This window comes from Bufo bufo, chromosome 2 (genome assembly GCF_905171765.1).
Source record: "Bufo bufo chromosome 2, aBufBuf1.1, whole genome shotgun sequence".
Classification (NCBI taxonomy): domain Eukaryota; kingdom Metazoa; phylum Chordata; class Amphibia; order Anura; family Bufonidae; genus Bufo; species Bufo bufo.
Window position 1 is genome coordinate 432,689,091 of NC_053390.1, and position 25,524 is coordinate 432,714,614.

Sequence of the window (25,524 nt, forward strand, 5' to 3'; positions counted from 1 at the left end):
TCCATATAGCCATGTGTGCTTTTATTGTGGAAAAAAAAGCGATTTGATACATTTGCAAATTAACCTGAGATGTGTCCTTTACGTGAGATGAGTCAGGGACAGGACTCATCTCAGGTTAATTTGCATATCTATCAAATCAGGTTTTTTACACAATAAAAGCACACAGAGCTATGGGGACTGTGTATTGCGGATGTGCTAGCGGCGATCTTGCAGCCCATGTCTTCAGCTCTATACACAAAATCCCGGTGACAGGTTCCCTTTAACATAAAACGAATTATAGTTTTGTTTTAATGTTTTACTACTTAAATTTTTTTTTCATCTACAGAGCTATATGAGGGCTTGTTTGCCAGCGCCACATTCCTGTAGTGTCATCTTGTCTGGTCCAATCAAGAAGGAAAGGGAGGGACAAGGTTGCACAAAGTGGCTTGGGCCTGCTCTCAGTGCACACAACTACTCCTTTGCATGTGGATTAAAGTACAGAAGCTATGGATAGCTAACTGAAATGTATCATTATCAGCTGAGCTAGGCCTACAAGACAACGTACCCAGGTTTCCCGGTGACAGACTCCCTTTTAGGGCTCATGCCCATGAGCATAAGCGCTCAGTGCCTGTGCTGCAGTCCGCAATGCATGGCTACGACCGTGGGGCAGCCGCATGCAGATCACGGACCTATTCACTTGAATGGGGTCCGCGATCCACATCAGACAGTCCGCACCGCAAAAAAGTAGTGCATGCACTACTTTTTTGCGGAACGGAAACACGGAACGGAGCCCCACGGAAGCACTCCCGTGGGGTTCCGTATCTCCAGACCCATTCAAGTGAGCAGGCCGCAATACGGCCACGGCGGGGCAACGATCGTGGGCATGAGCCCTTACACATGTTGGTCTGTTCTTATCTCAACATATTATTACAAAAAAATAAAAATAAAATACCTTGCTTTTTTTTTGGTTATAGGGCGTTTTCTTAGTTCACACCCAAAGCTGCAGTCAGAATTCTACTTCCTGTTACCAAAGCCCCTGCTCCGTACAGTATTGGAACGAAGTTTTATGCAAATAGACTTCGGATGTGTCATCCGAAGTAGATTCGCTCATCCCAAGTGATGACCACAGCTCTGGATATAAACGGAAAATAAAAACCAGATACAAAACAAAATACGGTAAAGCATTTGCCTAGTTACTCAATGTAGATTTACACGGTGGAATGCTGTTAGAAGTTGACACCTCATATCGTTTAATAAAAAGGCACAAGACCATGACAAACACAGGATAAAACTGTAAACAAGTTAAGAGACATGTCCTTCACAAAATGTCTCCAGGAGGTGACTGCTACCTTGCTGGACACATCCAGTACCTCCAGTGTTTGTACAGATGCCTTCTATTGTAAAAGTATAAACCTTCATGCAGAAGGTACCATAGGTTATCAAATAAAAATGTATGAAGGACCGCCATTATACGCAATTAATTGAGAAGAGCTCATCTTATCCAGGGGGTTAACATGGTGACACAATGATGCCGAAACATGTGAGCTTTGGAACCACAATCACTAGGCTCATCTGTAGAGCTCTTGAGTATGAATACTTATGAGTATTGCCATGATAAATAAACTTAAATACTTCATGATAATTAAAAGACGACATGCCTTGATCAGTTCAAGTTACTTGAAGATGCGGCCACACGGTCAGGTATCTTAATGCAGTGTGACCGCCACAATCCGGAGTGGATCATAAAAGGAGAGAAAGTATAAAGGACAGATATGGCTACTTCTCTTTTTTTTAACTTTTTCCTGGTTTTGTCTTCCAAAACTGCATGAAGAAGCCTGACCGTGTGGCCGTACCCTAAGTCACATGACTTGATGCCTAATCCTTTGGCCACCTCTATGCTGTCGTCACGGCTGTGTAATGCTTGCCTACAAAACTATATCAAATATCAAAACCATTCCCGTGAAAATATAATTTATCCAAAAGGGGGAATGAAAGAGGGAAAGAATAAACCTCCCCTAGCCCAACAAAACCGTATTTTTGTGCACAGAAAAGTTTTAAAACATTGATAAACTTAAGTATTATATATATATAATATTTATGGATATAAAATTTAAAAAATGCCCTTCTCTGTTAAATCTATTCAGTAGAGGGAAACAAAGCTGAAGGCAGATATTAAATATAGCACAAAAATATTGTTCCAAGGTAATTTAACCCCTTATCGTGCTGTTGGGAAAGCTTGACCTTTTCCACGCAGCATACACTCGGGGGGAGCAATTACTTGCAGACAAGGGAGTGTCAAAATTTTGCAGCATGTAGATAGATCGGTCTCTTAATTCCAGAGTCACTGAACGGAGGACATAAAATTCCTTTCCATCCTGTTTGCAAGTCCAGAACAAAACATCCCTTCATCTCAACTGCATTGTGCATTTTCTTGCAGTTGTAGACTCTCCACAGTTTTGGATGAAGAGAAAAATCCTCTACAGCAAGTGCTGGGTCTGTCCGTTATACACTGAAGGACTTTGTCTTCACAAGAGGCTAGCCAGGCTGGTAGTCGGGCCATTCTGAGCCTGAAACTGCACAGGTGGTGACCCGTCTGTCCACTGCAAAAGAAAAAACAAAACTCAGTTCAAGTCCCTCACACAAAACAAAACCTACTAACAGTCTGGAGCTTATCATAGGCTCCGATGGTAACAGCTCTAGGAGGATAAAAATGCCAAAATCAACTTTAAAAGATGCTGCACCATTACAACAACTTATTCCTTCTATGGGACTGCTAGAAATAGCTGAGCTTTTGTACTCTCTCTGGAAGTCCCACAGAGCTGAACGAAGCTGTCCATCTTCCATTCACATGGAGGAACACAAACGGCTGGACACGCAGTGGTAATCATACTTACCTGATCCTCGCTGCTGGGCTATGGCTCCATCACTGCCCCACCAGCTCTGCAGTTCCCGGGTCTCCCTGCATCAATATCCAGTTTGACGCAGGGTCACGTGACCATCAATGTAGCCAATGACTGACTGCAATGATAACGTGTCACATCACCGGATCACGTGCCGCAAGGGTGCATTGCCATCACTGCGGCTGTGGGGTTGGTGCAAAAGCTCAAACGTCAACACCCCCTCAGGCTATGGACACCTTTGAATGCTATTTTTTCATTAGTATATTGTTTATTTTGATCTAAAAACATGTATCCAATTGTTCTTTGTTAAAAGTTTTCCACCAATTGTCCTCTGCAACCTGCATCTTTTCACATGTATTACAGGCTGGTTTCCTCACTCACAGTGAAATCCATCAGAGGACCCATCTGAGCGCTCGATCTGTCACCTTTAGCTCTGCATTTCTGAGAGCTCACAAACGCTCATTTAAAAAAGACAGTCTGTCACCTCACCCATTCAGTATTAACTGCTGTATTACATGAGTAGCACTGCTGACACGGCATTGATACTTTGTATGTGCATCCTCGCCTGCTCCACGGTTGTGCAGACGCTGTACTACACTGACAGGACTCGTAAGCCGTGTGCACATATTGGAGAAGACCTCCTGGATACGAGTTCATGTCAATGTACACTGCTCAAAAAAATAAAGGGAACAGAAAAACAACACATCCTAGATCTGAATTAATTAAATATTCTTCTGAAATACTTTGTTCTTTACATAGTTGAATGTGCTGACAACAAAAATCACACAAAAATAAAAAAATGGAAATCAAATTTTTCAACCCATGGAGGTCTGGATTTGGAGTCACACTCAAAATTAAAGTGGAAAAACACACTACAGGCTGATCCAACTTTGATGTAATGTCCTTAAAACAAGTCAAAATGAGGCTCAGTAGTGTGTGTGGCCTCCACGTGCCTGTATGACCTCCCTACAACGCCTGTGCATGCTCCTGATGAGGTGGCGGACGGTCTCCTGAGGGATCTCCTCCCAGACCTGGACTAAAGCATCTGCCAACTCCTGGACAGTCTGTGGTGCAACGTGACGTTGGTGGATAGAGCGAGACATGATGTCCCAGATGTGCTCAATTGGATTCAGGTCTGGGGAACGGGCGGGCCAGTCCATAGCATCAATGCCTTCGTCTTGCAGGAACTGCTGACACACTCCAGCCACATGAGGTCTAGCATTGTCTTGCATTAGGAGGAACCCAGGGCCAACCGCACCAGCATATGGTCTCACAAGGGGTCTGAGGATCTCATCTCGGTACCTAATGGCAGTCAGGCTACCTCTGGCGAGCACATGGAGGGCTGTGCGGCCCTCCAAAGAAATGCCACCCCACACCATTACTGACCCAATGCCAAATCGGTCATGCTGGAGGATGTTGCAGGCAGCAGAATGTTCTCCACGGCGTCTCCAGACTCTGTCACGTCTGTCACATGTGCTCAGTGTGAACCTGCTTTCATCTGTGAAGAGCACAGGGCGCCAGTGGTGAATTTGCCAATCTTGGTGTTCTCTGGCAAATGCCAAACGTCCTGCACGGTGTTGGGCTGTAAGCACAACCCCCACCTGTGGACGTCAGGCCTTCATATCACCCTCATGGAGTCTGTTTCTGACCGTTTGAGCAGACACATGCACATTTGTGGCCTGCTGGAGGTCATTTTGCAGGGCTCTGGCAGTTCTCCTCCTGTTCCTCCTTGCACAAAGGCGGAGGTAGCGGTCCTGCTGCTGGGTTGTTGCCCTCCTACGGCCTCCTCCACGTCTCCTGATGTACTGGCCTGTCTCCTGGTAGCGCCTCCATGCTCTGGACACTACGCTGACAGACACAGCAAACCTTCTTGCCACAGCTCGCATTGATGTGCCATCCTGGATAAGCTGCACTACCTGAGCCACTTGTGTGGGTTGTAGACTCAGTCTCATGCTACCACTAGAGTGAAAGCACCGCCAGCATTCAAAAGTGACCAAAACATCAGCCAGGAAGCATAGGAACTGAGAAGTGGTCTGTGGTCACCACCTGCAGAACCACTCCTTTATTGGGGGTGTCTTGCTAATTGCCTATAATTTCCACCTGTTGTCTATCCCATTTGCACAACAGCATGTGAAATTGATTGTCACTCAGTGTTGCTTCTTAAGTGGACAGTTTGATTTCACAGAAGTGTGATTGACTTGGAGTTACATTGTGTTGTTTAAGTGTTCCCTTTATTTTTTTGAGCAGTGTATTATAGCGGTGCTTTCCAGTAGCACAGTGACGGACTACACACACACACACACATTTAAAGTAACAATGAAGGAGTCAGTGTCAGCACTACAAAACCAAAAATAAATTTAAGCAAATCATAAATCTTACATTTATGCAGCCCATCATCACAAATGAAAAGCACAAGGATTAATTTTCTTTATACAAGGTTTCACATAATTTGCGCTAACTATAATCAGGTAGTCTTATCTGACTAAGGAAGAGACTACCAACCGGAGTTAACATATCCAGCATAGCTTAGATACCACCAGATCCCCATAATGGGATCCGGTGGGTTTCCGTCAGACAAATACCATAGCGGTATTTATCTGTCCAAAAAAAAACAACTGCATTTATGCCAGAAAGACACCAGATCCCATTATAGTCAATGGGGATCCAGTGGTTTCTAGCTAAGCTGGATATGGTAACTTTTGTAGTCTTTCTGTAATGGAACAGACTACCGGATTACCTTTAGTGCATATATGAATGTAGCCTTAGAAAATAGAGAAAATTGTTCTTTCATGTGCTGCTGCAAACGATCAATTCCAAACTGCTGCCGTATACAGCAGAGTTTAAATAGGTGTTGCTCATACTGAGCAACCCCTTATCCTGCCAATCTGTAACCCAGCAATTAGAAGATCACTGGTGAAATTACACACAATATACTAGAATAAAGTTAAAAATAAAGTTAAAAGAAAACTGCAATTTTGTTCAAAATTTTACCTTGTAGGTCAAAGAAGAAAAAAAAAGAAAAAATGGTGAAACACTAACCGTTGTGAGATTGTGTTCTGGAAGACTGCAGGCTTCTATGTGGTCCTGTAGCAGCTGCTGGGAGAAGTTTTGGTGCATCTGTGCAGCCTCATGAGCATCAATTGTATTTCCACATGCTTTATTCAGGTCTGCATAGCACAAGAAATGGATTTACTAGAAAGACACCAATTCAACTACTCAATGCTGAAATTTCAGCTAACCATTACTTGGTTTTGATCAACAATTTTTCACTAAAACAAGCTACATGTATTTTTGTCTTTATAAAAAAAGAAAAAAATTAAATTAAATAAAATAATAAAAATAAAAAAAAAGGGGGGGGCGGACAGTTTTCCGGACGTACTTTTTAAGTCACTCCATGTATACTACTTCCTGCCCTGGCTCTTTATAAGGATTGTGCAGTGTCGGGATATTGATGTCCTATAATCAGGATAGGTCATTAATAACAGATCACTGAGGGTCCAACTCAGGCCGCTGCATCCCCTTCAGTATTCAGCTGCACGCCATCTCCCTTGTAGCAGCGATGTAGTGCAATTACAGCTTCCTCTCTCACGTACTTGCATGAGAGAGAAAGGTGTATTTACACTGCCCTGTTGATACAAGGGAGATGGCGTGCAGATAAACACTAAAGAGAGCACATTGCCATGGTCTTCACCCACTTGTTCCAGAAGTGAATGAGAGAGGAAGCTGTAATTACACTGCACCATCACAGTTAGGGCTCATGCACACGACCGTATGTATTTTGTGGTCCGCAAAAATTTACAGATGACATCCGTGTGCATTCCGTATTTTGTGGAACGGAACAGCTGGCCCCTAATAGAACAGTACTATCATTGTCCGTAATGCGGACAATAGGACATGTTATAATTTTTTGTTTAATGGAAATACAGACAGACATACTCCATGTGCATTCTGTTTCCTTAACTTCCGTTTTTTATTGCGAACCCATTGAAGTGAACGGTTCCGTATACGGTCTGCAATTTTTTTTTTTAAAAATGGAACGAACACGGAAAGAAAAAACGTTTGTGTGAATGACCCCTTAAACAGTATTCTGAATTAGGCCTCTTGCATCACTTGAATGGGTCCGCAATCCGGAGTGCTTCTGTGGTGTTTCTGCCCATGCCTGTTCTATTCATGGACCCATTCAAGTTAAATGGGTATCAATCCGTTCTGGCCGCCGTATGGATCGGCCGCACAACGGCCGTGTGCATGAGGCCTTAATAGAAGGCGGCCCCGAATTAAAGAGCATCTGTCAAAACATGATCAACCCTATTAAAATACGGTTGATCCTTCACAATAAAACGATACCTTATTTATGCACCTCTGTTGAACCACTCTTGAGAAAAATAACTTTTTAGTAATACGGAAATTGGGTCTTTAATTGTAAACATAAAATTAGGGGGGAAAAAGTGTAAACTAAAGAAAAATGAAGGGTTCCATCTTACCTCTAAGCAGAGCGGATGACCATAGCTGTACAGACATATCTGGAATCTTGCTAGCCAGCTGCATGGCTGGAACAACCATATTGTTGCTCTCCTGAATTTAAAACGTTACAGGTTATAGCACAGAGAAGACTGTGGATGTCTCTAGTGGCATTAAAATCTATGGAAGACAATACAATATTCATGACCAGTAAATGACTAATTAAATAGTTCAGCATCTTGAAACAACTGACCTAAGAAAGAAAATAATTTACGGGCACCCTAACCATTACTACTTTATGCAAGTCACTTGCCAGTATGGCTAAATTATACAGTGATGCTATTGACCTATATGTCTACCATAAAGCAAAATTATGAGGTCTAGGGGGTTTTATGGTCTTGCTACATAAGGTTCAATGAAATATGTCCCTGAACCTCTAGAGGGGAATTTATCATTCCCCCCACACCACTTGCCTGCTTAAATTTATTTTCCGCAATCCCCGTGTTTTTTTTATTTATTTTTTTAAGGCACTTGCAACAAACTTTATAGCAAGTGGCGATTCTACACTACCCTTGCCACTTCACATTTTTCTGGCGAAAATGAAGGCAGAAATCTATGGCAGCTCTGAGCTGCTGTAGATTTCAGTTTAGGTGCACAGACTGAAGGAGATGTGCCTAATTTATGATGAGAGCAGCGCAGGGAAGATCATAGACCAGCGTATAAAGTCTGTACAATTTGATCTGATGGGAAAAATCCAGCCTTTGTATCATACCCTGTGATTTCCTAGTACGTAGAAGATGTGGCCAAGAAGCACCAAAGAGCACGCAGTTAATCGATTCAGATCCTCAGCATTTGACATCTTTAAAGTCTCTCGCAGAAATCGCCTGTAAATGTAGAGAAATATTTCAAATCAACTTATAGCTAACAACCCACCAAAAGACAGTCAAAGTGTTTTAAGAAGTTCACAACTGAATTCTCAAGATCCCTTTATCCAGTGGTCTGTTACCCCCATGGTGCAAGATGACACATTACACACATGACTTTAGCCCCACATACTGAATGACCTGGGAATTTATTAGCAGGCCAGGCCATATAAAAAGGGACGATGATCTCCAGATACCTACTCCTAAAGCAGAGTGCACATGTGTATGTTGAATGGTAAAACATAAGCACATAAATAATGAAGAAATATCAAAATCGATGACTCATATCCACAAGAATTTGTTATGGGAAATTCAGTCATGAGGCTATGCGCAAATATGTGCTAGTCAACCGAGTGTAAAAAATAACCACTTACTTTGCTTCATTATATCTGCCTTGAAAGAAAGAAAAGAGCCCCCGTATATAGAAGGCAGCAGCACGGAGACAGTGCGAGCTGTAGGAGTGAATAGATAAATATGTTACGGTGGTAAAGGTTAGCAACGTATCAGAATGCCACAGCTAAGGCTATACTCACATCTTCAGTAACCTGATCCTGCAGGGAACAGCCTGTCAGAGTTCACCGGATTCGCCATTGCCAGATACTGCCATGCACCGCTGGACCCCATAGACTCTAATGGGATCTGGAATGAGTGCTGGGTGTTGGCTGGATAAAATGCTTTGCATGGAAAGCGGACGGTTCCCATTAGAGTTTATGGGCTTTGGCGGTGAACGGCAACATGTCAAAGCCGGATCCGGTGAGGTCCAGCAGGCTTTTCTCCGCCAGAACAGCCTGCCGGATCCGGTTACTGGAGATGTAAACGTAGCCTAAATTATTCTATAATAAAACAGAAAAATATAGTAGACCAAAGAGGAAAAAAACGAAAACATCACTTAATAAATCTAAAAATGAAAAATAGACAATACTATATAAAATATCGCCATAATTTATCAGAATTAACCTTGCAGGATGTACTTATAGGGGTCATATATACAAGGATAGGATGCACACGAACGTATTTTGTTTCTCTGTCTGTTCCGTTCTTTTGTGGATAGGATGTGTACCCATTCATTTCTATGGGTCTGCAAAAAATGTCCGCATCCATAAATCCCTTCAGTAGCCCCGCAAAAAATATAGAGCATGTCTTATTCTTGTCTGTTTTGCGGACAAGCATAGGCATTGTTACAATGGATACGCAAAAAACAAAACAAAAAAAAAACAAAGCACAAAATACATACGGTCGTGTACATGTAGCCTAAGGCCTCATGCACACAACCGTTGTGTGCATCCGTGGCCGTTGTTCCGTTTTCCGCGATTTTCTGCGGATCCATTGACTTTCAATGGGTCAGTTGAAAACGCGGAAAATGCACCGTTGTTCATCCGCGGCCGTGATCCGTGTTTCCTGTCTGTCAAACAAATAGGGCCTGTCCTATTTTTTTGACGGACAACGGCTCACGGACCCATTCAAGTCAATGGGTCCGTGAAAAAACACGGGTGCACACAAGATTGGCACCCGCGTCCGTGATCCGTGGCCGTAGGCTACTTTCACACAGACGGATCGCAGATCCAACAGTATATTCTAACACAGAGGCGTTCCCATAGTGATGGGGACGCTTCAAGTTAGAATATACCATGAACTGTGTACATGACTGCCCCCTGCTGCCTGGCAGCAGCCGATCTCTTACAGGGGGCTGTGATCCGCACAATTAACCCCTCAGGTGCCAGACCTGAGGGGTTAATTGTGTGTATCATAGCCCCCTGTAAGAGATCAGGTGCTGCCAGGCAGGAGGGGGCACACCCCCCTCCCTCCCTAGTTTTAAATTCATTGGTGGCCAGTGGGCCCCCCCCTCCCTCCCCTGTGTTACTGTCCATTCATTGGTGGCCAGTGGGCCCCCCTCCCTCCCCTGTATTACTGTCCATTTATTGGTGGCCAGTGTATCCTCCAAAAATTAAGGAAGACCCACGGACGACAAAACTGTCACGGATCAACGGAAATCTGTTTTGCGGACCGCAAAAAAAAACGTCCGTGTGCATGAGGCCTTAGGCTGAACTTCAGTGGTTCCTATTCAGCTCGAATGCACAATAGCACAAGTCTTATTGCACTGGCTCTACCAGATGCGATAAAGCGGGGCAACAATCCTGAAAATGACAACCCCCAATACTTCAGGAACCTTTCGCTACTATGCACGCACAGTATAAAAGCAGGGGTCAACCAAATATTCCCACCGGCCCATGATGAGTCTTGCATTCACTGGAATAGGGGGAGTGTCTAGTTAGCCATCGAGAGAACCTATTCAGCGTCTCTATTGGCTTCCTTCCCCAACCAGGGTTTAAATAAGCCAGAGACAGCTGGATCTGATCACCAAAGCAAATGTGGTATACTGAGGCAAATGGGTCAAATGATATGGGTATACTGATAAATGCACAGTGTAATACAGGCAATGCATTACAATACAGATGTAATCTAATGCATTTCAGACGGGATCAGACTCTCAAAAGTTGAAGTCCCAGAGTGGGACAGAAATAAAGTTAAAAAATAAATATAAATAATTAAGTTTCAAGTAAAAAAAAAAAGAAAAGAAAAAAAGACCCTTTCCCCTGATTTTATAATAAAAAAAATAGAAAAAAGGAAGAAAAACCCACAAATATTAGGTATTACCGCGTCCGTAACAACCGACTTTATAATTATATCACATGATCCACCCCATCCGATAAACACCATAAAAATAAAATAAAAAAACTGTCAAAAGAAGCCATTTTTGTCACTTTACATCACAAAAATAGAAACACTAACCGATCAAAAGGCGTATGCCCCTCAAAATAGTACCAGTCACCTTATCCCACAAAAAATGAGACCCTAAGACAATCGGTCAAAAAATAAAAAAGCTATAGCTCTTAGACTATGGAGACAAACATTTTTTGGGTTTCAAAAATGATTGTGTAAAACATAAATAAGAAAACGTATACATTTTAGGTATTGTCACGTCCGTAACGACCTGCTCTATAAAAATGTCACATGACCTAACCCTGCAGTTGAACGCTGTAAAAATAAATAAAATCTGCGCCAAAACAACCAATTTTTTGGTCACCTTGCCCCATAAAGTAGTAATGAATGATCAAAAAAAACATGTACCAAAAAATGGTACCAATAAGGCTACTTTCACACTAGCGTTCGGGGCTCCGCTTGTGAGTTCCGTTTGAAGGGGCTCACAAGCGGCCCCGAACGGATCCGTCCAGCCCTAATGCATTCTGAATGGATGCGGATCCGCTCAGAATGCATCAGTCTGGCTCCGTTTGTCCTCTGCCCCGCTCAGCAGGCAGACACCTGAACGCAGCTTGCAGCGTTCAGGGCTCCGCCTGGCCGTGCGGAGGCAAACGGATCCATCCAGACTTACAATGTAAGTCAATGGGGAGGGATCCGTTTGAAGATGACACAGTATGGCTCAATTTTCAAACGGATCCGTCTCCCATTGACTTTCAATGTAAAGTCAAAACGGATCCGTTTGCATTATCATGAACAAAAAAAAAAAAAAAAAAAAAAAAATTTTTTTTTTTGTTTTTTTTGTTCATGGTAATGCAAACGGATCCGTTCTGAACGGATCTAAACGTTTGCATTATAGGTGCGGATCCGTCTGGGCACATACCAGACGGATCCGACCTAAACGCAGGTGTGAAAGTAGCCTAAAAATGTCAACTCTTCGTGCAAAATACGAGCCCCTGCACAAGACGATTGGCAGAAAAAAAAATTAGAAAATAGGGTGTTTAGAAAATGGAGACAAACAATTTTTTCAAAAATGCTTCATTATGCAAAACCGAAACAAAGAAAGCAGACATATTTGATATCATTGCGTCCGTAACAACCTGCTCTATAAAAATAGCACATGATCTACCCTGTCATATGAATGTTGTAAAAAATAAAAACTGTGCCAAAACAGCCATTTTTAGTTACCTTGCCTCACAAAAAACGTAATATAGAGCAATTAAAAATCATATGTACCTCAAAATAGTAGCAATAAAACTGGCATCTTATCCCCTAGTTTCTAAAATGGGGGTAACTTTTTGGGAGTTTCTACTGTAAGGGTGCATCAGGGGGGCTTCAAAATGGGACATGGCATCTAAAAACCAGTCCAGCTATGTACTATTGTAATGCCCACATATTGCATATACTCAGATGTAACTAGCTCATATTGCATGTTTTCAAATGTATATGGTTTTCAATAAAAACAAATTGAACCATAAAAACCAGTCCAGCAAAATCTACCTTCCAAAAACCATACGGCGCTCCTTTTCTTGTGCGCCCTTACATCAGTTTACGGCCACATGTGGGGCGTTTCTGTAAGCCACAGAATAAGGGTAATAAATATTGAGTTTTGTTTGACTGTTAACCCTCGATGTGTTAAAGAAAAAAAATGGATTAAAATGGAAAATCTTCCAAAAGTGAAATTTAGAAAAAGTCAACTCCATTTTCCTTTAATTCTTGTGGGACACCTAAAGGGTTAACAAAGTTTGTAAAATCAGTTTTGAGTAACTTGAGGGGTGTAGTTTCTACAACGGGATATTTATGGGGGGTTTCCACTATGTAAGTCCCACAGAGTGACGTGACTTCAGACCTGAACTGGTCCTTAAAAAGTAGGTTTTGGAAATTTTCTTAAAGATTTTATGAATTGCTTCTAAAATTCGAAGCTTTCTAACGTCCCAAAATAATAAAATGACATTTACAAAGTGATGCCAACATAAAGTAAACATGGGGAATGTTAAGTAATAAATATTTTTATGAGGTATCACTATTTTAAAAGCAGAGAAATTGAAATTTAGAAAATTGCAAATTTTTCAATTTTTTTTTGTAAATTTGGGATTTTCTCATAAATAAAAAGGTGAAATATATTGACTCAAATTTATGATGAAATTTATTATTAAGTACAATGAGTCACGAGAAAATCTCAGAATGGCTTGGATAAATAAAAGTGTTCCAAAGTTATTACCACATAAAGTGACATGTCAGATTTGCAAAAAATGACCTGGGCAGGAGGGCGAAAACTGGTAGATATATATATATTTATATATCTATATATCTATATATCTATATATATAATATTATATAATAGAGTAGTTTTGTATAAAAAGGTCCAAAAAAATATAATAATTTAAATTTATACATTTAACCACCTCAGCCCCCAGTGCTTAAACACCCTGAAAGACCAGGCCACTTTTTACACTTCTGACCTACACTACTTTCACCGTTTATTGCTCGGTCATGCAACTTACCACCCAAATGAATTTTACCTCCTTTTCTTCTCACTAATAGAGCTTTCATTTGGTGGTATTTCATTGCTGCTGACATTTTAACTTTTTTTGTTATTAATCGAAATTTAACGATTTTTTTGCAAAAAAATGACATTTTTCACTTTCAGTTGTAAAATTTTGCAAAAAAAACGAGATCCATATAGAAATTTTGCTCTAAATTTATTGTTCTACATGTCTTTGATAAAAAAAAAATGTTTGGGTAAAAAAAAAATGGTTTGGGTAAAAGTTATAGCGTTTACAAACTATGGTACAAAAATGTGAATTTCCGCTTTTTGAAGCAGCTCTGACTTTCTGAGCACCTGTCATGTTTCCTGAGGTTCTACAATGGCCAGACAGTACAAACACCCCACAAATGACCCCATTTCGGAAAGTACACACCCTAAGGTATTCGCTGATGGGCATAGTGAGTTCATAGAACTTTATTTTTTGTCACAAGTTAGCGGAAAATTATGATTTATTTTTTTCTTTTCTTACAAAGTCTCATATTCCACTAACTTGTGACAAAAAATAAAAACTTCTATGAACTCACTATGCCCATCACGAAATACCTTGGGGTCTCTTCTTTCCAAAATGGGGTCACTTGTGGGGTAGTTATACTGCCCTGGCATTCTAGGGGCCCAAATGTGTGGTAAGGAGTTTGAAATCAAATTCTGTAAAAAATGACCTGTGAAATCCGAAAGGTGCTCTTTGGAATATGGGCCCCTTTGCCCACCTAGGCTGCAAAAAAGTGTCACACATCTGGTATCTCTGTATTCAGGAGAAGTTGAGGAATGTGTTTTGGGGTGTCTTTTTACATATACCCATGCTGGGTGAGATAAATATCTTGGTCAAATGCCAACTTTGAATAACAAAATGGGAAAAGTTGTCTTTTGCCAAGATATTTCTCTCACCCAGCATGGGTATATGTAAAATGACACCCCAAAACACATTCCCCAACTTCTCCTGAGTACGGAGATACCAGATGTGTGACACTTTTTTGCAGCCTAGGTGGGCAAAGGGGCCCATATTCCAAAGAGCACCTTTCGGATTTCACAGGTCATTTTTTACAGAATTTGATTTCAAACTCCTTACCACACATTTGGGCCCCTAGAATGCCAGGGCAGTATAACTACCCCACAAGTGACCCCATTTTGGAAAGAAGAGACTCCAAGGTATTCGCTGATGGGCATAGTGAGTTCATGGAAGTTTTTATTTTTTGTCACAAGTTAGTGGAATATGAGACTTTGTATGAAAAAATAAAAAAAATAAAAATCAGCATTTTCCACTAACTTGTGACAAAAAATAGAAAAATTCTAGGAACTCGCCATGCCCCTCACGGAATACCTTGGGGTGTCTTCTTTCCAAAATGGGGTCACTTGTGGGGTAGTTATACTGCCCTGGCATTTTCCAGGGGCCCTAATGTGTGGTAAGTAGGTAAATGACCTGTGAAATCCTAAAGGTGCTCTTTGGAATATGGGCCCCTTTGCCCACCTAGGCTGCAAAAAAGTGTCACACATGTGGTATCGCCGTATTGAGGAGAAGGTGGGGAATGTGTTTTGGGGTGTCATTTTACATATACCCTTGCTGGGTGAGAGAAATATCTTGGCAAAAGACAACTTTTCCCATTTTTTTATACAAAGTTGGCATTTGACCAAGATATTTCTCTCACCCAGCATGGGTATGTGTAAAATGACACCCCAAAACACATTCCCCAACTTCTCCTGAGTACGGCGATACCAGATGTGTGACACTTTTTTGCAGCCTAGATGCGCAAAGGTGCCCAAATTCCTTTTAGGAGGGCATTTTTAGACATTTGGATACCAGACTTCTTCTCACGCTTTGGGGCCCCTAGAATGCCAGGGCAGTATAAATACCCCACATGTGACCCCATTTTGGAAAGAAGACACCCCAAGGTATTCAATGAGGGGCATGGCGAGTTCATAGAATTTTTTTTTTTTTTGGCACAAGTTAGCGGAAATTGATATTTTTAATTTTTTTCTCACAAAGTCTCCCTTTCCGCTAACTTGGGACAAAAATTTCAATCTTTCATGGACTCAATATGCCCCTCACGGAATACCTGGGGGTGTCTTCTTTCCGAAATGGGGTCACATGTGGGGTATTTATACTGCCCTGGCATTCTAGGGGCCCTAAAGCGTGAGAAGAAGTCTGGAATATAAAGGTCTAAAAAATGTTACGCATTTGGATTCCGTGAGGGGTATGGTGAGTTCATGTGAGATTTTATTTTTTGACACAAGTTAGTGGAATATGAGACTTTGTAAGAAAAAAAAATAATAATTCCGCTAACTTGGGCCAAAAAAATGTCTGAATGGAGCCTTACAGAGGGTGATCAATGACAGGGGGGTGATCAATGACAGGGGGAGTGATCAATGACAGGGGGAGTGATCAATGACAGGGGGAGTGATCAGGGAGTCTATATGGGGTGATAACCACAGTCATTGATCACGCCCGTGTAAGGCTTCATTCAGACGTCCGTATGCGTTTTGCGGATCCGATCCATCTATCAGTGCATCCGTAAAAATCATGCGGACATCTGAATGGAGCTTTACAGGGGGTTGATCAATGACCGGGGGGTAATCAATGACAGGGGGGTGATCAGAGAGTCTATATGGGGTGATCACCACAGTCATTGATCACGCCCCTGTAAGGCTTCATTCAGACGTCCGGATGCGTTTTGCGGATCCGATCCATCTATCAGTGGATCCGTAAAAATCATGCGGACGTCTGAATGGAGCTTTACAGGGGGGTGATCAGGGAGTCTATATGGGGTGATCACCACAGTCATTGATCATGCCCCTGTAAGGCTTCATTCAGACGTCCGGATGCGTTTTGCGGATCCGATCCATCTATCAGTGGATCCGTAAAAATCATGCGGACGTCTGAATGGATCTTTACAGGGGGTTGATCAATGACAGGGGGGTAATCAATGACAGGGGGGTGATCAGGGAGTCTATATGGGGTGATCAGGGGCTAATAAGGGGTTAATAAGTGACGGGGGGGGGGGGGGGGGGGGGGGGGGTGTAGTGTAGTGGTGCTTGGTGCTACTTTACTGAGCTACCTGTGTCCTCTGGTGGTCGATCCAAACAAAGGGGACCACCAGAAGACCAGGTAGCAGGTATATTAGACGCTGTTATCAAAACAGCGTCTAATATACCTGTTAGGGGTTAAAAAAAAACCACATCTCCAGCCTGCCAGCGAACGATCGCCGCTGGCAGGCTGGAGATCAACTCTCTTACCTTCCGTTCCTGTGAGCGCGCGCGCCTGTGCGCGAGCGTTCACAGGAAGTCTCGCGAGATGACGCATATATGCGTGACTGTGCGCAGCGCTGCCACCTCCGGAACGCGATCCTGCGTTAGGCGGTCCGGAGGTGGTTAAAGGGGTATTCCAGTTGTTAAAAACTGGATTTTTGTACTCACCGTAAAATCCTTTTCTCGTAGGATGCATGGGGGGGGGGGGGGGGGGGGGGGAACAGCACCATGGGTATATGCCCAGCTACCACTAGGAGGCGACACTAGATACCAGAAAAGTTGGCTGCGCCCAGGTGGGCTGTACCCTCTCCACAGCCACTAGGCTATTCAGTTTATACCAAAAGCAGTAGGAGAGAGAAACAAAGGCGAAGAACCAACATGTCCTAGACAGGGGAATGAAACGAGAACAGCAACCCGGTGACAGGAAGAGACCAGAAAAAAGGGTGGGATCTGTGTCCCCCAATGCATCCTACAAGAAAAGGAATTTACGGCGAGTACAAAAATCCAGTTTTCTCGTGAATGGCATTGGGGACACAGCACCATGGGACGTCCCAAAGCAGTTCCCGAGGGTGGGATAGAAAAGTCTATGCATAAGTCAGGTGCATAGGTGCAGGAGAACCATGTGACCCAACAGGACCAGGAGAGAACCAGCATGAAATGGTCCCAAGGAAAAAAATGGGAGACCGTAAGGATCCCAAGGGCAAGTGCCCGGGAACAAGGCCTGCCAGAAGGAACAAGGAAAACACCCAGCTCCACCCAAGGTGAGAGAAATAAAGCGCTAGAGGACAGGAAGCAGGGAAGATGTCCTGCACGAGAACCAGGAGGTAAACAAGACTGCACTAGAGAGCCAGAGTAAGGATCTGGAAGAACCAGGGCTCCCCTGAAGAAACAGGGGAGTAGTACTGCCACGTGTGTTGGTAACAGAGCTCTCTGCCTAGAGAAGGATGCTGCAAGATGAGAATCCATAAGAGAAAAAATAAAATGAATCCACCAAAAGAGAAAAAACATTGACCATGGTTGACTAACCAGCCCAAGCATAGTGACTAGCAACTGTATAAACGCTGTCCCGGAAGGGGCAGGAAAAGCAGCCTGGATCCTGCTACGGAAACGCTAGACATCCATACGTTAGAAAGGATGCAGAAGACGCCTTAGAAAACCAGGCGGGACTACACAGACATGTAGAAACCAGCATCCAACCAGCACACTGAAACCACAAGGGAAGAGAAAGGACACCGACAGGTGCAGACGATGGCAAAGCCCAAAGGAACTGCCTGTACTGTAGCACAACTAATCAGAGAAAATAAGGGGGTACAAGGAACACCCGGACCATGAGTGAACTACGGGGCCGATACTCGAGCAAGCAGCTGACAAATCCACCCACCAGCAGGTGAGTGGCACTCAGTAGCCCTGTCACAGCCATATCAGAGAGGGCGTCCAACAATGTGTCCTTGACCACCCAGACATTCTGTATGTTGGAGAACCTACAGCGATGCCCGAAAACTGCAGTCGCGCTGGTGCCGACAAAACGCCGTACCCCTGCAGGATAGATCCAGTGGTGATTACTGTAAACTACCAGGAATAGGCCACTCCATGGAAAGAAAGCAGAGAGACAATAACGCGAGTACTCCATAACATGGTGAAACACGGCTATGCAGCATACAGTAGTACTTTACAGGGTTGACAAGGAGCAAACCTAGCACAAAACCAACAACCACCTGCCCATGGTGAAGGGAGTGTGGTTGGTTGTGGACCACCCTGGTCGAATCTAAAAAAAAGCCAACCATACACTGGATCTAACAGTCGCAACACTAGGCCAACCAAGGGGGAAAACTGGACCACCCCAGTGAAACATGGTTTACCAGGTACATGCTGTAACCAGGATGGTAAGTTGTAGTGCACTGAGAAGGTACGAGTAGACCCTCGAGCACGACAGTAACGGGGTGCTAGATGAGTGTTATAACCAGAAAAGAGGAAAGAATACAGCGAATAGGGATGGAAACATCACTCCGTAGGACAGACAAGAGCCCGGAGGAAGGAAGCACCCGGTAATACAGAAACTGTATGGGCCAGAGATTGCAGCATAGGGCCCAGCACCTGGAATAAGGCAAATACCCGCCTATAATAGGGGTAAAGTGGCTGCACGTTACACTCTGAGAATGGAAACAGAGCCACAGCATCCGGGAATGCTTCAGTATCTGGCGATGTTACAGCCACTGCACCTATAAGGCAGAAATACGGCTGTGTAGTGCAGAGGTAAAACCAGACAGGTGAAATGAGTACAGCACCTGGAGGTGGTAGAGGTACTCCACTTGAGGGGAGCAACGTGGCTGCATGGTGCACCCTAGAATCCGAGAGGTGCAACAGCAACCGCATTAGAAAGGGCCCTAAACTGCGCCCAGGAAGGGGGAAAACAGGGCCGCATGGTGCACCATAGACCAAGACAGGCGCACACTATAATCAGGTAGGTGCAATGATCACGGCAAGTGAAGGGCCTCCATATCTCGCTTGGAAAGGTGGGGAAATAGGGCCACATGGAACACCATAGAGCCAGACAGGAGTAATGGATACATCACCTGGAGATGGTCCAGGTACTCTACCTATGAGGGAGCAAGATGGCTGCTTGGTGCACACTAGAACCAAGAAGGCGCCATTGCTACGGCAATTGAAGAAGTGGCTTCTATATCTCGCCAGGAAAGGAAGAGATAGGACCGCAAGAAACACCATAGAGCCAGACAAGAGTAATGGCTACAACATCTGGAGATGGTGCAGGAACTCTACCTATGAAGGAAGGAAAGTGGCTGCTTGGTGCACATAATAAACAGATAGGTGCAATGGTCACGTCAAACAAAGTTGGCCTCTATATCTCGCCAAGTAAGGAGAAATAGGGCCGCATGGTACTCCATAGAGCCAGACAGGAGTAATGGCTACAGCATCTGGAGATGGTGTCGGTGCCCTACCTAAGAAGGAAGCAAAGTGGCTGCGTGGTGCACACTATGGCCAGGCAAGTACAATTGCAACGGTAATTGAAAATGGCCTCTATATCTCACTTAGGAAGGGAGAAATAGGGCTGCATGGCACACATTACAGCCAGACAGGCGTAATGGTTACAGCATCTGGAAATGATGCAGGTACTTCACTGCACTCCAGAACCAGGCAGGGGCAATAGCAACGGCAATTGAAAAAGGCCTCTATATCTCGCCAGGGAAGGGAGAAATAGGGCCGCATGGTACACCATAAAACCAGACAGGAGTCATGGCTACAGCATCTGGAGACGGTGCAGGTAACTACCTATAAAGGGAGAAAGGTGACTGCAGGGTGCAGTCCAGAACCAGGCAGGGGCAATTGTAATGCAGGCAATTGAAGGTGGCCTGTATATCTCGCCTAGAGGGGGAGAAATATGGCTGGCTGGAGCACTGTAACAGCGACAGCGGCTGGAGCTGGTACATGCATTTCGTCACGGAGCTACAAGCTTGCCCAGAACGGGGACCCCCTATAATAAGATTACGTGCCGCACACCAGCACAGAATGGCGACCTGGTGGGAACACACTCCAATGCGTAGATCGGTCTGTTGTGATACAGCCATTGGCAGAAGTACTAGTACCCCCCTGTTAAGGGGAAGGTGTACATACCGGAGAGTAGATGTGCTGGCATGCCAAACACTGACGTCTGACTTACCTGCAAGAACCTCCTGAAGCCAGGGGATTGCCATCTGAAATCCACTAGAGGGGATACCAACCCTGTTTCCTTTAGGGGAGGTTCCTAGATGGACGTTTGTATTAGACCACTCAGAGATTCTGTCTGGTGGAAGACCGCCTGATGCTCTGTTTCCGAGGGCATCAGTGCAGAGGTGTCCCCAGAGGCAACTGATGGAGTGGCAGGTAAGGGTTCGTCACCAGCCTCAGGCCTGTCCTGGGGATGACCCGAGGAAGTGCCATCCGCGAGGATGTTCTGTGAAATACCCCTTGCGGAACCCGGTGTCTGAGCGTAAGCACGCCCCATCCTTTGCGGAGAGGACCCTGTGGAGGGTAGAGGTAACCGCAACTTGGACAGACAGCAGTTCAGTGACTCAACAAGGGATTGGGAGAGGCTGGCCAGGATCCCCAAGTTTTGGGAAAGTGAGGCGGCCCAATCAAGAGGGGCCGACACAGCGGAGGGGGCCAAGGGCATCATGAGGGGGTCTGGGGTCAAAAATAAGAGACTACCCTACCAGACCCTAGGTGCTGTGTGCCAAGATGTGCTGCAGCAGCTGCAGTAAGGTCACAAAGACGCTGCCGGGATGGAGGAGACAAGATAAGCTTCTCCCTCAGAAGCTGCAGGAGAGACCACCCCTTTAGAGAAGTCCTCGCATGCCGGGAGTGAGGGCCCCTCCCGCGGGAAAGGAGGAGCTGGGCTGAAGCCCGGGAGAAAAAGGGGCGGGGCCAAGTAGGCCGGGGAAAAAAAACGGGCCCTAAATTAATGCTATGGTCGGCCCGGGGCTCCAGTACCCATCGCAGGGAGCCCTCCACTGCAGAAAATGAGGCAGGCCCCAGTGGGGAGCCTCCCTGGAGTAGCGAAGAAAACTGGGCTAAAGCAAATTTCAAGGCCAGGGTTGAGTCCCCCACGCATCGTGCACCCTGGTGAGGGCCCCTCCAGTAGAGAAAGGGCCCCAAAGACTTAGACGCCCTGGCTATCAGGAAGATGGTCAATATGACCAAGACCTGCCTAGCTGGTGCCCCTCAGAAGGGGGGGGGGGGGGGGGTGTCGTACTTACCCTGCGCGCCTGAAGACGGCCACCCCATCGGCAGACAACACAGGGCCCGTGGGAATGCCGGCAAGTCACTGATGTAGTAATGGGGACTGGGTGACCGGCAAAGTATGCGCCCGCAGGGGGTGCAACTAAAGTGGCAGCCCACGATGGAGCACCCGCCCGCAGCAGGTGAAAACCTGCAGAAGAGGAAAAATAAAATTAGCAGCGAGACCGGCAGGAAAAAAAGCAGGTCAGGGCTGCCTCCTATGGACACTAGACTAAAACTGAATAGCCTAGTGGCTGTGGAGAGGGTATAGCCCACCTGGGGGGAGCCAACTTTTCTGTCATCTAGTGTCGCCTCCTAGTGGTAGCTGGGTATATACCCATGGTGCTGTGTCCCCCAGTGCCATTCACAAGAAAGTTATCCGCTATCCATAGGTAACCATTCCTGTGATCAGTGGAGGTTCCAGCAGTAAGACCGCCACTGATCTAATAGTTAGCCCCTATCGTGTGGATGGAGGATAACTCAACTCCTGGAATACCCCCTTTAAAGAGGTATTTCGATTACCATAAATATAACTTATGTTGTAGACCAATTAATCAATAATTACCTAATATAAATGTAAATTTCACATATTTACCATTCAGTAGTTATAAAAAGTAGTTTTTTTCCTCATTACCCACTGTGTTTCCTTATAAATTACCATGGTATCGACCTGTAGTTCTGAGCCTTTGTTAGGTCGAGCATGCTCAGTGTGCTGGTGATTACTGAGTAGAGGGGGCGTGACTGGACTGTAATATCAGGCAGCCAAATATCAACACTCAGCAGGAGAGCTAGGGATTGTGGGGATTGTAGTTTTGTGAGGGAAGATCAGGCGCCATGATACTCTCAGTGTGTTGCAGGCTCACATAGGAGCTAGACAAACAGACTGCAAGGTAATTTGAAACTCTGGATATATGTATAGGTATGGGTCCTGGTTGGGTCACAGCTTGCAGCCTTAATGCAGTTTTTCAGAAATTAAGTTACTTTACCGGAATACCACTTTAAGTCTCTTCTTATTCTGAGTACACAGGGGACGTCTTATCAGTGACTGACAGCTATTGGTGTACACAGGGAACACTATCAATTACTGAAAAGATGGCCCCCATCTACAACCGATATCAGAAAGAACAGATATCAAATCTTTTCCCATAGAACTAAATATCAATCTGCTCAGCTCCTCCTGCTCTAATATACTGCCTGCAGATTGCATTGCATATCATGGTGATGTTCTTTTTAAATGAGTGTGCTCCTTCAATTACCCTCTCCCCCAGATGTGAAATTGCAGCGTGCAGAAGGGTTGTCATGGCAGACTGGGACCTTCTGAAGACTCCCAGGCCTTCAACTGTTATCTTTATATTAAGCCCCGCCACTAGCAGGGCTTAGCAAGAAGGTCACAAGCATAACAGACTATAATACTATAGTATCATAGTTTATGACAAGCAATGGCACAGTCGAATACCAATTTATGCTGATAATAATCCGTGTAAAGTAATTAACACAGAAGAGGACAGTATACTGCTACAGATGGATCTGGATAAATTGGAGGCTTGGGCAGAGAAGTGGCAGATGAGGTTTAAAGGGGTTATCCAACCCCTATAATTCCCTCCAAAATGCCCAGGCACTTCATACAGGTTATACTTACTCCACTCCTCCGCCTAGCAGTGTCAATGGAAACAAAACAGCCCTTGCCCTGTATTGCCTTGTATTAAAGGGATATCTCACTTCAGCAAATAGCATTTATTAAGTAGAGAAAGTTAATACAAGGCACTTACTAATATATTGTTATTATCTATATTGTTTCCTTTGCTGGTTGGATTCATTTTTCTATCACATTATACACTGCTAGTTTCCATGGTTACAACCAACCTGCGATCCATCAGTGGTGGTCGTGCTTGCACAATATAGGCATAAGCGATGGCCTCTCTGGTGGCCGGGACCATGCGCATAGGCTAGTGCTTTTTCCTATAGTGTAAAAGCACGGCCACCGCTGCTAGATTGCAGGGCGGCCGTAACCATGGAAACGGGCAGTGTATAATGTGATGGAAAAATTGATCCAGCCAAAGGAGGCAATATGGACAATCCCAATACATTAGTAAGTACCTTGTATTAACTTTCTCTACATGATAAATGCTGTTTGCTGAAGTGAGAAAACCCTTTAAAAACATGCGATCAAAAAGTGTTATTTACTCCAAAATGATACTAATAAAAACTACACGTCGTGCTACAAAAATCAAGCCCTCAAACAAGTCCATAGAAAGAAAAAGAAAAAAGCTATGGGTCTCGGGATACAGCAATGCAAAAAGATTATTTTTTTTTTTAAATAAGGGGTTTTATTGCACAAAAGTAGTAAAACGTAAAAAAAAAAAAACACACTATATGGTATTGCTGTAATCGTACTGACCCAAAGAATAAAGATATTGTTATGCATGCGGAAAAATGAACGCCACAAAGTTTATAACTAGGGATGAGCTAATCGACTTAATACACATAACTTAGTGATTACCTTTTATTAACTCTTTCTGGGAGAGAGATGGAAAAAATAGCAAAATGGCCACTGAGTTTTTAGGTTATAAATAGGGATGAGCGAATCAACTTTGAATGAAACATCCGAAGTCGATTTGCATAAAACTTTGTTCCAATACTGTACGGAGCAATATTGTACCGTGGAACTGAACCAGAGTTCGGGAAATGTTTTTTTTATGCGCACTCTCGTGAGACTTCGTGAAGTAATAACTTCAGCTCATCGGAGCCAATACATCTAATACTCCGTACAGTATTGGAACAAAGTTTTATGCGAATCGACTTCGGATGTTTAATCTGAAGTAGATTCACTCATCCCTATTTATAACATAAAAACTCAGTGGCAGTATTGCTGTTTTTTGTTCCATCTCTCTCCCAGAAAGAATTAATAAAAGGTAATCACTAAGTTATGTGTACACAAAATGTCACCATTAAAAACTACAACTTGTCCCACAAAAAACAAGCTCTAATACAGCTACATAGACAAAAAAATAATAATAAAGTTACAGCTTTTGGAAGGCAACGATAAAAAAAACAACAAAAACGCTTGGTCAGTAAGGCCCAAAACAGGCTGGTCACTAAGGGGTCAAGTCTTCTAGTACAGAAATCAGACAAGTAGATTTGAAAAAGTCTTACCTCACAGGGAAATTATGATCTGGGTTAATTCTTTCCAGTAAACTATAAAGCTGAACAACAAAAATACAAAATTAGACATACAATGTGCGATACTTCACTGATATATGGAATGCAGGAGATATCGGCATCATCTGCCATTCTTATTTTGGAACATGTCTTTGGATTAGGATGTTGCAGTTCTCAAAGGTCTGCTGGTATCAGAGCCTGGAGCAAGACACTGGAGACCTGGGCGACCAAGGCAGCTGTGTATCATATACATACTTCACAGTTTATGCATGCAGGGCCTCTGAAAAAGAACAGTATAAAGGCCCCATGCTCTTCAGTAGCTCATCATAGAGCACCTCCCATAAATCCACAAGTCATTGGCATAGTCCCAAAAATCCAAACTAATAGCAGGAATCCGCTTTTAATGTCACAATCTTCCATCGCATTATACACTGCTCATTTCCAAGGGTTATGGCCACCGCTGCAGAACACACACAAGGAGGCTGAGACAGGAGCTGCTGCGAATGCGTGCTACCACAGTCCAGGCCACCTGAGAGGTCAGCGCTTTTTCCTATTGTGCGCAAGCACGCCCACCACTGCTGGACTGCAACGGTGGACATAACCCCTGGACACAAGCAATGTATAATGTGATGGAATTTTTTTTTTTTATTAAGCCAGAGAAGGGGTTAATATGGACAATCACAATACATTAGTAAATGCCTTGTATTAACTTTCTCTACATCAGGGATGCCCAACCTGTGGCCCTCCAGCTGTTGTAAAACTACAACTCCCACTATGCCCTGCTGTA

At 44.0% G+C, this 25,524-nt stretch overlaps 1 protein-coding gene across 1 annotated transcript in view; it reads right to left on the reverse strand.

The window, feature by feature from the left end:
• Positions 1-760: 760 nt before the first annotated feature.
• The window catches only part of MAU2 (MAU2 sister chromatid cohesion factor), a 70,746-nt gene continuing 45,982 nt past the window's right edge, over positions 761-25,524 (reverse strand). Inside the window, exons 14-19 of the mRNA XM_040417414.1 lie at positions 24,732-24,781; positions 8,635-8,712; positions 8,110-8,221; positions 7,361-7,451; positions 5,919-6,046; positions 761-2,579 (exon numbers count right to left, since the gene is read on the reverse strand). Of these exons, the coding sequence (XP_040273348.1) occupies positions 2,505-2,579; positions 5,919-6,046; positions 7,361-7,451; positions 8,110-8,221; positions 8,635-8,712; positions 24,732-24,781 (534 nt within the window). The 3' untranslated portion in view covers positions 761-2,504. The remainder of the gene's footprint in view (positions 2,580-5,918; positions 6,047-7,360; positions 7,452-8,109; positions 8,222-8,634; positions 8,713-24,731; positions 24,782-25,524) is intronic.